Below are 14,349 nucleotides of genomic sequence, written 5' to 3' on the forward strand. Positions count from 1 at the left end.
TGCAAGTGTGGGTGATGAGAAGAGAGGTGTGCTGCCTTGGCGGATGTTTGCTGAAAAGGATCCATACGGCTGTGGTACCCTGAGCAATGAGAGACAGGCAGGCTTGAGACAGAGGCAAAGAAAAGGACTTTCCCTGGCCAGGACATGGCTGAGAGTGGTGAAACACAGTGGTGCCTCTGCTTTCTTGGCTTCTGCCAAAGCTTGGCTGCTGCCTGGGATGTCACCCCCATCCCTCCCATCTTCCTTGCAGCATCAGCAGCAGTCTTGACTCTTTGGGGCTTCCTTTTCAGCTCTCTGGCCTCACTCTTCCTTCTCCTCTGCCTCTCCCCGGGCTGCCAAAGCAGCAGCTTGGGCTGGGCTCTTGCTCACTTTCTTCAGGAGGCAAAACTCAGATTGCCCTTGTCTGCCAAGGAGGCCTAAGCCAGGCTGGAGACAGTTGCAAAATCAATCCAACTCTAGTAGCACCATGAGAGCAAAAATCCTGTTAGCGTGAATCGTATCTTTACGGATGCAAGTGTAGAACATAACACCTAACATGGCAAGGGGACAAGCTCCGTGGAGTTTCTGTCACAGCCTTGAATGTTAATATAAGATTGTGTATCTAGAAGATACTAATTTTATTTTCTTTTTTAGTTTTATTACTGTGCGTTTCCCTGTCTCCTACTGTTTTCCAGGGGACAGAGGTATTTTCCTTTGCTATGCAGTTTCTCCTAAGGAAAATGAAATACATTGCAGGGCAAGTTCTGTGACAAATAATTTCTGGTCTATTTAGGCACCTCTGCCCTCAATTCATTCTTGTGCTTGTTCATGCTGGATCGAAGAAATTGTACCTTTTCACTATTTTTGAAGAAGACTACTTTAGGTCACTTGGTATTTTTGATGTCTAAGTTTTGTAGACCAGGATTAATCAGTATAGTCAGCTTTTGGCTTGTCAATTTTAGACAGATTTAAAAATTAATTTTAAAATGTAAGTGTCTTCAAATTAACGTTGGCAAACCACTTATTGTTCAACTTCCCAGCATTGCATTGGCTGTGTCAGAGAAGTCCTGAAATTAACAGGTCTGGAATCTGTGAAGGACATGAAGTCCTTCACGAGCAGACTAGCTTCTTGTAGTTATTATTATACTATCTTCCTATTATATACTTGTTAGCACTTAAAATTTTATGTCCTGTCAGAAAGGCTGTGTTGTCATTTCAACCTTCTGGAAACTGGACTGAGATTGAACTGAAAATTACACTCTCTTTTCCCTCACAACCACTCACTTTTTTTTACCATACATGAGCAATTATTCTAGAACAAAACTTGTATTTTTAAATGTGGAACTTTGACTTGACCAGCTAATTTTGAAGCTGATCAGCTATTATAACAGTAACGAAAGATAACTTTGCCTTTGCTTTCCAGAATAAAAAGTGACTCAATTTTCCCTCTGTTTCCCTTTTTATTTTCTTTTATCTAGTTTGAAGAAGACATTCTGGATGCTTGCCTGTTCCTGATGGACAAGGCAGAACTGGAGCTCTCTGGGCGTGGAAACCCAATCAAAATCTGCCGTGTTGCCTCTGCAGTGGTATGTAATGGATGCCTAATATGTGTCAGAAGCAACTCATAAATCAAAGGCAGGCTTATTTAACTGGCCCTCTTGCCCCAATGTGCTCACTCCAACAGGTGCCAGATCAATTGTCCATTCTGACCTCTGGGGTCTGGTATTTTATTTCACTCGGCTAAAGGTGAAATACTTATGTCTGCTCATCGCCTTTTCCTGAGAATGGTACCTCACTGGTAGTAAAACTGCTTTTAGACATTGCACTCCAGGCATGGTAGCATTTCTTGTGACACTGTGCTCACTTTCTAGTAGCTGAGATAGCTAAGAAAGCTATTTCTGCCATGGACAGTAAGGCAGCATAATGAGTGGAATTTTGGATGGGGAACTGAGAAACTTCATGTGGACTCCAGCACTAACCTCAATGGGTCTTAAGACACTGCAATGGTGGGTGTTACTGTGTCTGATTTTTAAGCCCTGAATGGCCTAATCAGGCTGAGAATATTTATGTGAGCTACCTTGGCCCCAGAAGAAAACACTGTGAGAGCTGTCCTAAACATGGAGTCCACAAAACTTACCCCATTCAGAATGGAAGTACCTAAAATAACCAGAAGCAAAGAGTAAGGAGAAGACTTTCCATATCTCTACATTCTTTGCAGCTGCTAGGCACCAGGAGTCATGCTGTGGGTACAAGAGCAACCCCATCCCTAATATTCAAGATGGACATCTCATCCAGGATGAGGAAGGCAGAGGCTGAGTCCACTCCTCTGCCTTATAGATGTCTGAATTGATGCCTTCCACTTCCCAGAATAATACTCCAGTCATTGAGCTAGTGTCATTAGATGTTCTCCCAAGTCAGCTACTAAAATAGACTGTCCACAAAAAATGGCTGCTGGAGACAGATGATCCTTTAACCCACTTGTTACAGCATTTTCCCAGGCTTTACAAGAATGAGCTCTTTGTCTTAGATGACATTGAAATGGGATCTCCAGCCTCTCAGTGCCACATGCTGAACATTGCATACCATCACATTAAATAGAATAGCTTCCGCAAGAAGTATTGAGAACACCCCCACTTCTCTTCCTCTTTTAACCTTTTGGTTAGTTCTTTCACCCAAGACATTAGAAATGTGACTTCAGACCTTCAGACAGAAGTGAGAATTGAATGTGGTTCCTCATTGCTGGGCTAGTAGGTGTAAAAGGTCCCTCATGCAGGGACCATGGAAGCCTTAAGGCAGAATAGCACAAAGTTTATGAACTCAAAGAGGGCTTGGATATTACTTAGGTTTTGAGCCACTCAATCATTCTAGGGAAGTGGAGAAATTCACCATTGGAAGTCCAGGAGTCAATGGACTTTAGGTCTAATCTGCAGGACTAGGCCATAGGGTGGGAATTTTGGCCGTCTGAAATCTGGACCTCAGTAAGAAGTGGCCAAGAGGTGTTTAAGTCCCATCTGTGTTCTTTACCCTCATTCTTTCTCAAGTTGAAATGTGGTAGAGCTGAGTTTGTCTGAGGAGGTGCCCCCGTTCTGGGATCATTCTAAGGTTTCCTGACATTGCAGAACAGTTAGAGTTGCCCCCTTCTTCCTCTCTTTACAGCCAGAGGAGAGCCTGAAGGTCAACACGCTGCCTTGTCCTTGAAGTGCCTCTTTTCTTGGCATGTCTCCTACAACAGTGAGATGGGCACAACCCCTTAACCCTTTGGTTATGACTCTGAATACTTATCTTTATTCAGTCCTAGGGTTCACAGGAAGTCGATTTTCTAATTATAAAACAGTAGTTAATCTAGCCAAAAGCTTTTAAATGAGAATTGTGATTTATTTGGCTGGTGTGTAGCTGTTCCACATTAGCATAATTAAAAGATACAGGGCGAATGAGCTTTTTGCACAGCCTCGACTGGTTTGGTTCAAATTGCTGCTAGGAGATGTATTGCTCGTTAATGCCTATCAGTATAGCCATTAGTCAGCAAAACTCCTTGCTTTGTATAATCTTACCAGGAGAAAACTTACACAGCAAATTCCTTCTTGTTTTCGTGTGTGCTGGACTGGAGAAATTAGTTTCTACTCTAAAAATAACAGTGGACTGGTTCTCCTCTCAATCTGCTGTAAATCAAGAGTGATTTTATTAAAATCTCTGGGCTGATACAGACAGAAAAACAGACGATGTTAGGAAAGAATCTAGCTTAATATTTCTGAGGCTTGCTTATCAGTGTGTAACTGATCACGTTTATTAAAAATACATAGTAGTAAGCATGTTTAATGTTAATAAAACTTACTAAACTGGCAACATGGATACTCATTGTGGTGATTTTATCTCTCCATTATTTTTAAGTGTCTGACCTTCATTCAAAGTTGTTCAGTGATGGAGAATCCTTGGCCCTTAGCAAGATTGTTCTGTTCATCTGCCTTCTTAATTAAATATTTCTGTCTGTCTTTTAGCCTAAACTTGGCTATATTCAGTCTCTCCCATCCTATCTTTGTCTGCTGTGTTAAAGAGCTCTTTATTATTCAGTCTCTGACATCCCTAATGCTCATTTCCTTTGTCTTTAGATCAACTCCAGGGATGATAACGGTGTGATTGCTGGATCCTGGGACAATACGTACTCTTACGGTGTCGCACCTTCAGCCTGGACGGGAAGCGTGGACATTCTCTTGGAGTATTACAGTTCTAAGCAACCCGTGCGATACGGCCAGTGCTGGGTCTTTGCTGGTGTCTTCAACACATGTAGGTACCAGTGAGAAAAGCTCCACGCTGCTATGCAATTCTTGCCTAACAAGGGAGAGCTTTTAGGTTAAACTGACTAAAATACTTCCTGGCTCTGTAGTGTTCAGGAGTAAATAGTAAAGATACTTAAAAATACATGGCTAAAATAGATGGTCTTTAAATAAACCTTTGGCATCTCCTTCAGTTCGACTGCTCTTTCACACAAATCTGTTAACTGTTTATTGGTTCAGTAAAACATATTCACTGACTCACGAGGGTAAGTTTGGGAGAGAGAAAGTTAGTCTTTTGGCACAGTCCACATTTCTGTTAGGAAATCGGAGATGAACAGGGGGTTTGTCATCTAGACCTGCAACATGAAACTGTTACCCAGTATGGGATATGTGGTGGTGTTTCTGCTCCAGAAAGGCCAAATCACACCTACTGAGGATTGTTCCTAGCAAAATTGATGTGTGCTGTCCCAGCACCTGTCTACTGAGCACTGTTAACACTTTCTATGGAGTTTGTGAGCGAGAACAATGAGGAAAATGCTGGCTTGGTTTATGAATTGTCTAGCACTACAAGGCTAAGTCTGAACACACTTGCTCAAACTAGAGTTCCAATGTTGCCACAAACAGGATGTTGCGTGTTGTAAAACCCAGTAGGAAAAGCAATGTTGGATTGGTCCCATTTTTTACTGTCTAGCACTTTCTAACAACATCATCTGCTAATACACTGGAACACACTGCAGTCAAGAAAGACTCTGGGAGCGTAAAAAATGTGCATTATACAGATAATGGGGACCAGACATTGGAAGCCGTGCTTATGTCAAGTGCTAATCTAGAGCCAGTCAAGCAGTTTCTATACTTATGGCACTGGCCAATAGAAGAAGCTGAACAGAAAGTAAAGGTAAGTGTCTTTCTTAAGCCCAGATGATCTTTGTTAGAAGCACTTACACCATATGCATTTAAGTATCAAACCTGGGAGGACCAGATCAGCTTAGGACCAGGGGGATACAACAGGTATTTCTGCAGGCTTGGAGCCTACTTTGCATCAAGTACTTTTCAGCCACAGTTGAAGGTCTAAGCTTTCGTGCTTGTATTTAAGATGTGAAAAGGAAATTACAGTAAAAGTCTTTGTGAAACTTTTCTCTTTTTTATCTGTCTCAATACCATCACATGTTGCTGTCTCAAGGAATAGCATTATACTTCTCTTTACATTATACTTCTATCAAATATGAAGGATATTAATCACGCATTTTCTGCAACAAACATCGAAATTGAATAATTAATGACAAGTTACAAGACTGGTTCTTCATGCTCAGGCAGCCCTGGACATCTCTACGTTTTCACTTTATTTTTGCCTGTTCTGTACATGTATGTTTCATTTTGTACATAATTTTCCTCCAATCTGGATAATTGAATTTCATAACTCATTTTGGTTACTTGAGGTAGTTCAAAAGCTATTCAAAACAGTGAGGACCTTGGAAATAAAGCTGTCTTCTGACCACCTAGCCTTCTTCTGGCACACACTTGTCACATTGCAATGGGGGATGCAGTTTCAGGTTTCTCTGCTTCTCTTTCATATATCTGGAGAGGTACCTGTTTTGATTTGGGGAGGTGCTGGCAGGTGCTCTGTCCTTTGACGCATGAAATAGTTCATTTTATTCCTGGTGCAGTGGGATAATGAGCAATCACTCACATCCAAAAAACCTGAGAGATGTCTACTTCCTTCACTGCCTGAGGTTGTATGGTCTGTACTTGACGCTCCTCAGCCTCTGCACAACACAATGGATTCAAAAAGGCTCTTGCAAATGTTTCCTATGGATGCAATTCCTTGCAGCAACTTCCACGGGCTGCTTTGTCTTCTCTGCCCATTGCCTCATCTGGATTTCTCTAGATCACAGGCAGACGCACACACCATTTCTCCCACCTTCCTCCCGCACTGGCCCCAAATCACCACTATGCAGTATTTTGCCTGCAGGCCACTGTGAAACTGGGGCGACGCAGCAGAGGCCCAGAGCCTGCTGTGTTAAATGGAGAGGCGTATTTATCTGGGGCAAAACTAGACTTGGTTTGCTGACTAAGTTAGTCAAGTCAGAGACCTGGCACTTTGTACTGCTGCAAGGATTGCTGAAGTATAAAGTTTGTTGAGCATTATGAAATGAAAATGTTGTCCAGTGGCTGATCTGATACAAAGCCACCGACATGTCCAGCTGCTGACCACTGCACAGAGAGGACAGCAAAGGTCCAAACAGCCGCGTGCAACTAAAAGGGTTCTTTTGAGCTGAGTTTCAGTCTTTCTCAGAGGTGCCAATGTTTTATCATTGTGACCAGCCCAGCTTTCCAAGGTTACTATATTGTACACTCTGGATAGTCATCTGTTAAAAATGCTAAAACGTTCTGAAAAATGGTCATTAATCTTGAAATTGTCAGACAAATTATTTTCAATGAGCCCTGATGGCTCATGTGCTGGAAGCCTGGGAGGGCACTTGAATTAAGTTTAATCAATAGGTACATATGGTATTGGATGCATCCAGGTAATTTGTCATCCAGGAACTTGAAATGAATGTGCAGTGTTACACTTTATTGGGAGTCACAGTAGTGACACTAATGAATATACAAAACCCAGCAGTAGCAGCAAGGGCTGTTCAACACTGCAGCATTGGAACTATTTTTAAATAGAATTTTCAATAAAAATGTTTTCCCTTTCCAAAAAAACCCCTGTTTTCTGCAGAACCATGTTGGCTCCTAAATTGGAAAACGGGAACTTTTTTTGGCTGAGAGACAAAATATTTCATCTGGAGAAGCTGAGATGATGTGTCACCCTGCAGCCCCGCACCTCTCTCGGGGCCATGCTCCATGCCTATTTATCAGCCAGGGTGCACCACAAACACAGAAGCCTAATGATGCACTAATGCACTGCAGACGTAGCCATAGCATTTTCACATTTCCCGAACTTACCACTTGTCAAATGGGGAGAAGAGCCATCAGTGCTACATTGTGACGGTCTGAGATTTAGGGGTAGGGGCTTTTTTTTTTTGATCCTTCTTTTAAGATCCTTTATGGGAAAGAACTATTGACTCCAAAATACTATTACTTAGCAATCAATACAAATTATGTAATGCATTTTGTTCAGACTCTCTAACTCTGACATTTCACTTGCAAATAATGTAGCTTTTCTCCCTTGTTAGCAATAATTTTCTGCTTCATTCTTTGTGTTCTCCAGATCTCTTCTGACAGCAGATATCAAACAGGAAAACTCCAAATCAGCCAAAAGGAGATACTTTCTATTCATTTTCTTTTTAGCACAGACTCATGATTCTCTTGGGTTCCTGATACTAGGAGACCTAATATATTTTCTATTTCTTACAAGCTTAAACTTACTTTTCTTTGTACCACATTTGGTCATGCAGTTGACCCACTGCACCCAGATTTGCCCTGAAAAGCTACGGTGTGGTCACTATGCAAGACAGTTCTAAAACTATCGGTAATCAGCTGCTTAGGTTATAACCATTGTACCACTACATATCTTGAATGCTCATCATTTTGGGACCAAATAAAATATTTAACATATTCTATATAAAGGCAGATAGGAGAAATGATTTGGGTTGTTTTGACTGAGTTTTCCCATTTTATTCTAGTTATTAATAGTTTCTCTCCTCTCATCCTGTCATCCATGAGCACAGCCTTCATATTTGTCCTTCTCATCACACTTCTCTCTTTGCCACAGTTCTGAGGTGCTTGGGGATACCTGCAAGACTCGTTACCAACTATTCTTCTGCCCATGATAACAATGCCAACTTACAGTTGGACTTCTTTCTGGATGACGAAGGGCAAGTGGACACCAAAATTACAAAAGACTCTGTCTGGTGAGTTCTCCTGGCAAATGCCTTTAATGTGTCAACTGTATAGGTAGTAAAAAACATGACAGTAATGTCTGTGGTTTATTTATTTCTCTGTGCATTAAAGAACACTGCTAGCTTATGTAAAATGGAATGAATGGTTTGTTAGTAGACGGACTTATATGAAGCACTTGTCATGTAAAGAGACAAACCCTAGGGGATCCCACTACTAATGTTACCATACGGTGCACATTTAAGCACACTGGAGAAAAGCTGGAATGGGTTTGTGCTCCTTAGGGCCAGGCTGTTTCTAAAAATAGAAAGGGATAGAATGGGCACTTCCATCAGTCTAGAGCCAGGCTCAAAGGGATACTTCAATATCTATGGAAAAACACCTTTCTTGTTCTGCTTCTGCCCAGTTCCCAAACTTGTAGGCTGGTTTTACATTGTGATCATGCAGTCACTGTTGCAAGTAGGTACTTTCTGAAATAAATCCAGTTCAGCTGAAAAAGAAATGAGCCAAGGTATCAAGCAACTTACTGAAATGATATTGCCAGATTTATAAAAAGAAAACTCCCTAGGAATGAGAAATGGAGTCTACATATTCTTTTGGATAAGACGGTCCTCTAACTTGCTCCTCGAATTCTTACTGTCTCCTGTCTGACAGGAGAAGTGTAGCAGATATTGATTATATGCCCTGTTCAGTAAAAATTATGTGTGGGTTATTGGGCCTCAAGCCTCTCCTCCTCAGAGTGAAGCAGTGAATGTGACCTCTATATTCCTACATTCAGGAGATACTTGTCCTATTCAGTGTTAATACACCTGATTTGTGTCAATATCTTCAACTCATCAGCATAGCTGCTCATCAGCATGTTTCATTAATAACGTAATCTCTGGAAGTCTTTATATTAAAACTGTAATAAACCCATTCTGTGGTGGAGGAAATGGCTGTACCTGTTGCTGTAACCTCTTTTATGTGATTTCTGTAATCTGTTACCAAGAGGGAATCTAAGGAAAATAATTAGGTTCATTTACATCTGAAGCTTGTATCACAGCATCACAGAATAGTTGAGACTAGAAGGGGCCCCTGGAAGTTATCCAACTCCCCTGCTCAAAGCAGGGTCAGCTAGAGCAGGTTTCTCAGGACTGTGTCTAGTTGTGTTTTCAATATCTCCAACGATGGACACTCCACAACCTCTCTGGGAAATTTCTGCCAGTGGTCAACCATTCTCACCGTAAAAAAAGTGTTTCCTGATGTTCAGACAGAATTTTCTGTATTTCAGTTTGTGCCCCATTGCTTCTTGTCCTGTCATTGGGGGCCACTGAGAAGAGTCTGGCTCTGTCTTCTTCCCCCCAACTCCCTAACCAGGTATTTATACACTTGGATAAGAGCCTATTGAGCCTTCCTATCTGCAGGCTGAAGAGTCTCAGCTTTCTTAGCCTCTCCTCATGTACAGCCTCTGGTGTATCAGCCATTCCTTCCAGTTTTCTATATGGGCAAACTTGCTGAGGGTGTAGTAGGTCTCATCATCCAGGTCATTAATGAAGGTGTTAAACAGTATTGGACCTAGTATCGACCCCTGGGGTGCACAACTAGTGACTAGGCTCCAGATCAGTTCACACCACTGATCACAACCCTGTGATCTAGGCAGTTCAGCCAGTTTTCAATACACCTTACTGTCGTCCACTTATCTAGTCTATACTTCAATGGTTTGTCTCTGAGGATGTTCTGGGAGATGGTCCTAAAGTCAAAAGAGTAACCAACCCCCATGCACTGGTCTCCCCTTGTCCACTCAGTCATTCATTTCATCAGAGAAGGCTATTAGGTTGGTCAGGCACAGCTGGCCCCTTGTAAATCCATGCCGACTACTGCCAATTAACTTGTCCTTAATATGTTTGGAAATGTTTTCCAGAAGAATTTGCTCTATAACCTTCCAGGGATCAAGGTGAGGCTGACAAGTCTGTAGTTCCCCTGGTACTCCTTCTTTCTTGAAGAAGAACAGGCTACAGGCTTGGGGAAGAGTGGCTGGAAAAAGGCCCAGCGGAAAAGGACCTGGAGGTGCTGGTCAACAGCCGGCTGAATATGAGCCAGCAGTGTGCCCAGGTGGCCAAGGCAGCCAACGGCATCCTGGCTTGTATCAGAAATAGTGTGGCCAGCAGGACTAGGGAAGTGATCGTCCCCCTGTACTCAGCACTGGTGAGGCCACACTTCGAATACTGTGTTCAGTTTTGGGCCCCTTGCTAAAGGAAAGACATTGAGGTGCTGGAGCATGTCCAGAGAAGGGCAACGAAGCTGGTGAAGGATCTAGAGAACAAGTCTTATGAGGAGCGGCTGAGGGAACTGGGGTTGTTTAGCCTGGAGAAACGAAGGCTCAGGGGAGACCTTATCACTCTCTACAACTACCTGAGAGAAGGTTGTAGTGAGATGGGTATAGGTCTCCTCTCCCAAGTTACAAGCGATAGGACAAGAAGAAATGGCCTCAAGTTGTGCCAGGGGAAGTTTAGTTTGGATATTAGGAAAAATTTCTTCACTGAAAGAGTTGTCAAGCATTGGAACAGGCTGCCCAGGGAAGTGGTTGAGTCACTATCCCTGGAGGTATTTAAAGGACGTCTAGATGTGGTGCTTAGGGACATGGTTTAGTGGTGGACTTGGCAGTGCTACATTAACAGTTGGACTTGATGATCTTATAGGTCTTTTCCTATATTCCTATTCTATGACTCTAAGGAAGGAGTGATATTTGCTTTCTTCCAGTCCTCAGGAACCTCCCCCAATCACCACGACCTTTCAATGATAGATATGAGTGGTCTTACAATGATATTGGCCAGCTCCCTCAGCACTTTTGGGTTCACCCCATCAGATCTATTGGACTTTTGTGTGTCCAGTTTGTTTAAATATTCTCTGACTTGTCCCTCTTCTACAGATGGTAAATTTCCATTACTCCAAACTTCCACACTGGTCTCAGGGGCTGTGATTCCTGAGGGCAAATCTTAGCAGTAAAACCAAGGCAAAGAAGACATTGAATACTCTGGCCTTTTCTTACTCCTTTGCCACCAGGTCCCCTGCCCTATTCAGCAGCAGATCCACATTTTCCATAGTCTTCCTTTTGTTACTGATGTTCTTGCCTTTCCTACTGCTCTTCACATCCCTTGACATACTCTGTTTGATCTGGGGTTTGACTTTCCTAAACCTGTCCCTGCATGCTCAGACAGTGTCTCCATATTCCTCCTGGTCACCTGTCCCTGCTTCCACCTCTTGTGTACTTTATTGTTATGTTTAAGTTCAACTGGGACCACCTTGTTCACCATGTGGGCCTTGTGCCACTTTTGGTTGATTTCCTGCACACAGCCACGGACCATTCTTAAGCTTGGAGGGGGACCAACCAGCTCTCCTGGACCATCTGCTATCTAGAACTGCCTCCCATGGGATTCTTCCAAGCAGGACCTTAAACAGGCCAAAGCCTCCTCTCCTGAAGTCCAGGGTTTTGGTCCTGCTATTTGCCGTGTTCCCTCCTGTTAGGATCCTTGGTGTTCCCAGCTTGCTAAGCTGCATATGGTCTGTGTGACAGCAGGACCTCAGTACATCTCATGGGGCTGGTCCTTCTATGGCTCACAGAGCTGTAAAGGAACAGTCACTCTTCTGAAACCCCGTCTGCCTATAAATGATGTAAAACAAGACCCAATGACTGGCTGCCTCACTGCTCAGTCCATATACAGCCAGTAATGGATCATTGCTATGCTTCAGACTTTTCTCTTCTTCTCCCCTTCTCCTAACCTGATCTATGAAACACCTCTCCCCCACCTTTGACATTTCCTTTTATTTCCCTACCTCTCCTTTTCCCAGCTGTTTCCCAAGACTTCTTAATTCAGTCCTGGTTTTTTCCATTCTTTTGGGACAGGGCCAGATCATCCAAAATCATCCTTGCTCCACTGAAATCTATACGCAACTTCACACTAGCATTTCATCCATCCTACGTTTGGTTTTTTTGGCTTGATTACTTTTTGAACTGCCTTGTTCATCCTTTTATCCTCCTGCTGCATTTATTAGTACATGGTGCACAGAACCCTTTGGGCATGACTTAATATATTACACACCTCTTTTCATTTCTCCTCTGTGTCCTTTCTCTTCATTACTCTGTAACACTCCATGGTAGCCCACATGCCGACTTTAAATGACTTGTGTCTTAACCTTGATTTTATTTTTAATGTCTCTTTTATTTCTTTTCTTTTTTTTTTTTTTTTTAAGAGGACAAGCTCAAGGTATTTATATAATGATTTTTTTAAATGTATTTCTCACTTTTATTTATAATCTCCTGAAAACTGGAAGCAAAGCTTTTTTTCTTTATTAATATATCATTTCTATTGCCTTGTACTGCTGGAGCTGATCTGTCTTCAGGTTTTAAATACTCTTAGACTTCAGGGATACTTGGAGCCAGGATTTTTAGTCCAATCAATCTCTGAGTGTGGGGCTCCCTCTGAATTTTATCTGACATTTATTTATTTTTATTAAAGATCATCTTCTCCCTCAGGATAGGAAACAACGACAACAACAAAACAGATATACAAAATTACACAGACTTTGCAAAAAGTTATTTTTATAAAGCTGGCCGGATTTGGGCCCATCAGTACTGCCTCTGTCCCCTTACTTTGTTCTCCTTGTCTTTCTTAATGATGATATAAAGACACTTACAGAATATTTCTTTTGGATAGGAATCAAGACTCACTCCTCCTGTGAGGTCCAAGCAGACCCACATCAGTACCTCAGCAGAAACTTGCTCGAAGTCACCCAGCCCCATGGGGGTTCATCCATGGCCAGGCCTGTGGAGAAAACCCTTCTGAGACCTCTGCTCTCCCATTCACTTCCAGCTCACTTTTCACCAGTTTCTCAATAATGTTACCAGTGGCTCCCTCAACCCCAGTGCCTGAGCTTATTAGCTAATGAAAGGGCAGCAGCTGTTTCTAGCATGTGCCTGTCTCATAAGCAATATGAAGTACCCTTCTTAAATTGTCTTCCAGGCATAAACCCCACCTGATCATCTTTTATTAATTTCCCCATCGCTTAGTTTAGTCTATTCGTAATTATCTCTGTAAATATTTAATGGTCGCTACATTGATCTGTATAGCCATTCTTGCTTTCTTTAATGTCTCAGGCTTGCTGTAGAATACAAGAACTATAGAATCAGTTTAACAAATTATGGCTGCGGAGCCAGTTCCTTGGCTGTGCTCACTTCTACCAAAGAGAAGTTTCTGCTGCGTTTCAGAGAAGCAAATGTTCCCCTTATCCTCCTTTCCTTAATGCTCATGTGCTTTACGAGCAACGTCTTTCTGACCATTCACTTTCAATATCCTTAAATGTCTTTGTTATTTGCATGGTAGCAGACATTAAGAAATTGGCATCCTGTTGCGCTCAACATTACACCAATGGAAACCAGTAAGAAAGGTCCTCTCCCATAGGATGAGTATAGAAAAAAATATAGAAAAAAACTGCATTACCTAATTACAGAATTGAAGCAGAGCTGCCATTTTCCACACTGTTATCCCCCCCTTGGTTTTATCATCCTTCCCTCCTGCCTGCTCTTAAGGTTCTTCGTTTGCAGAACACAAAGCTAATGACACATCTGAGTTTGATTCAAAGTGAACTAGAGAAGGCTTCAGGGCAGGGATTGTCTCTGCCACATGTTGGCATAACAGTTTTCAAAAACCCACCTACCACAAAGTGCGTCCTCATTCTCTGGTAGCCCTCAGCAAAGCTCTGTGAGCATGATTCAGCATTGACTACTCTCAGCAGCATCAAAAATTCTCTGAGTGTGCGTCATTTTCCTTGAATAATTCCTTTTCTGTAGTGCTGCTTCATTAACTCTCCTAACTGACAAGTTTTACCCTGATCCAGGCTTTCATTTCCACTTTGAAATGTCTTGTTAGACAAGCCTCAGATCCTTCTGACTCTGCTCCATGGCTGGTTTTCACCTATTATTAATGAAATGGTCAGAGTTTAACAAACCCCATTTTGGTTGCTAATATCATTGCGTGTACTATGGGCTGTATCAGCAGCTACATGGATGTAATTTCATTCATATCTGCTGTAGGATATGTACAATTTGCAAGCAAAATTGCCCCTTTCTCTATTCCTTCCTTCTTTTATTTTTTGCAGTAATGAAATTCAAACACTTTGCTGGCTTTACTGCAAGACCCTCTTCCTAGATTATTTTTTTCTTGCTTGTGCTCTCTCCCTTGAGCACCGATAGCATTGCAGAAGTTACAAGATCTCTCTT

At 42.2% G+C, this 14,349-nt stretch overlaps 1 protein-coding gene across 4 annotated transcripts in view; it reads left to right on the top strand.

Annotated features, from left to right (window-relative positions):
- Positions 1–14,349, top strand: part of F13A1 (coagulation factor XIII A chain) — a 64,005-nt gene that overhangs the window by 33,810 nt on the left and 15,846 nt on the right. For all 4 annotated transcript variants that reach the window (XM_075052335.1, XM_075052334.1, XM_075052333.1 and 1 more), the window contains 3 exons: positions 1,458–1,565; positions 4,086–4,260; positions 7,969–8,107. In XM_075052335.1, the coding sequence (XP_074908436.1) occupies positions 1,458–1,565; positions 4,086–4,260; positions 7,969–8,107 (422 nt within the window). The remainder of the gene's footprint in view (positions 1–1,457; positions 1,566–4,085; positions 4,261–7,968; positions 8,108–14,349) is intronic.

The sequence above is a fragment of the Buteo buteo genome, chromosome 20 (assembly GCF_964188355.1).
Source record: "Buteo buteo chromosome 20, bButBut1.hap1.1, whole genome shotgun sequence".
Taxonomy (NCBI): Eukaryota; Metazoa; Chordata; class Aves; order Accipitriformes; family Accipitridae; genus Buteo; species Buteo buteo.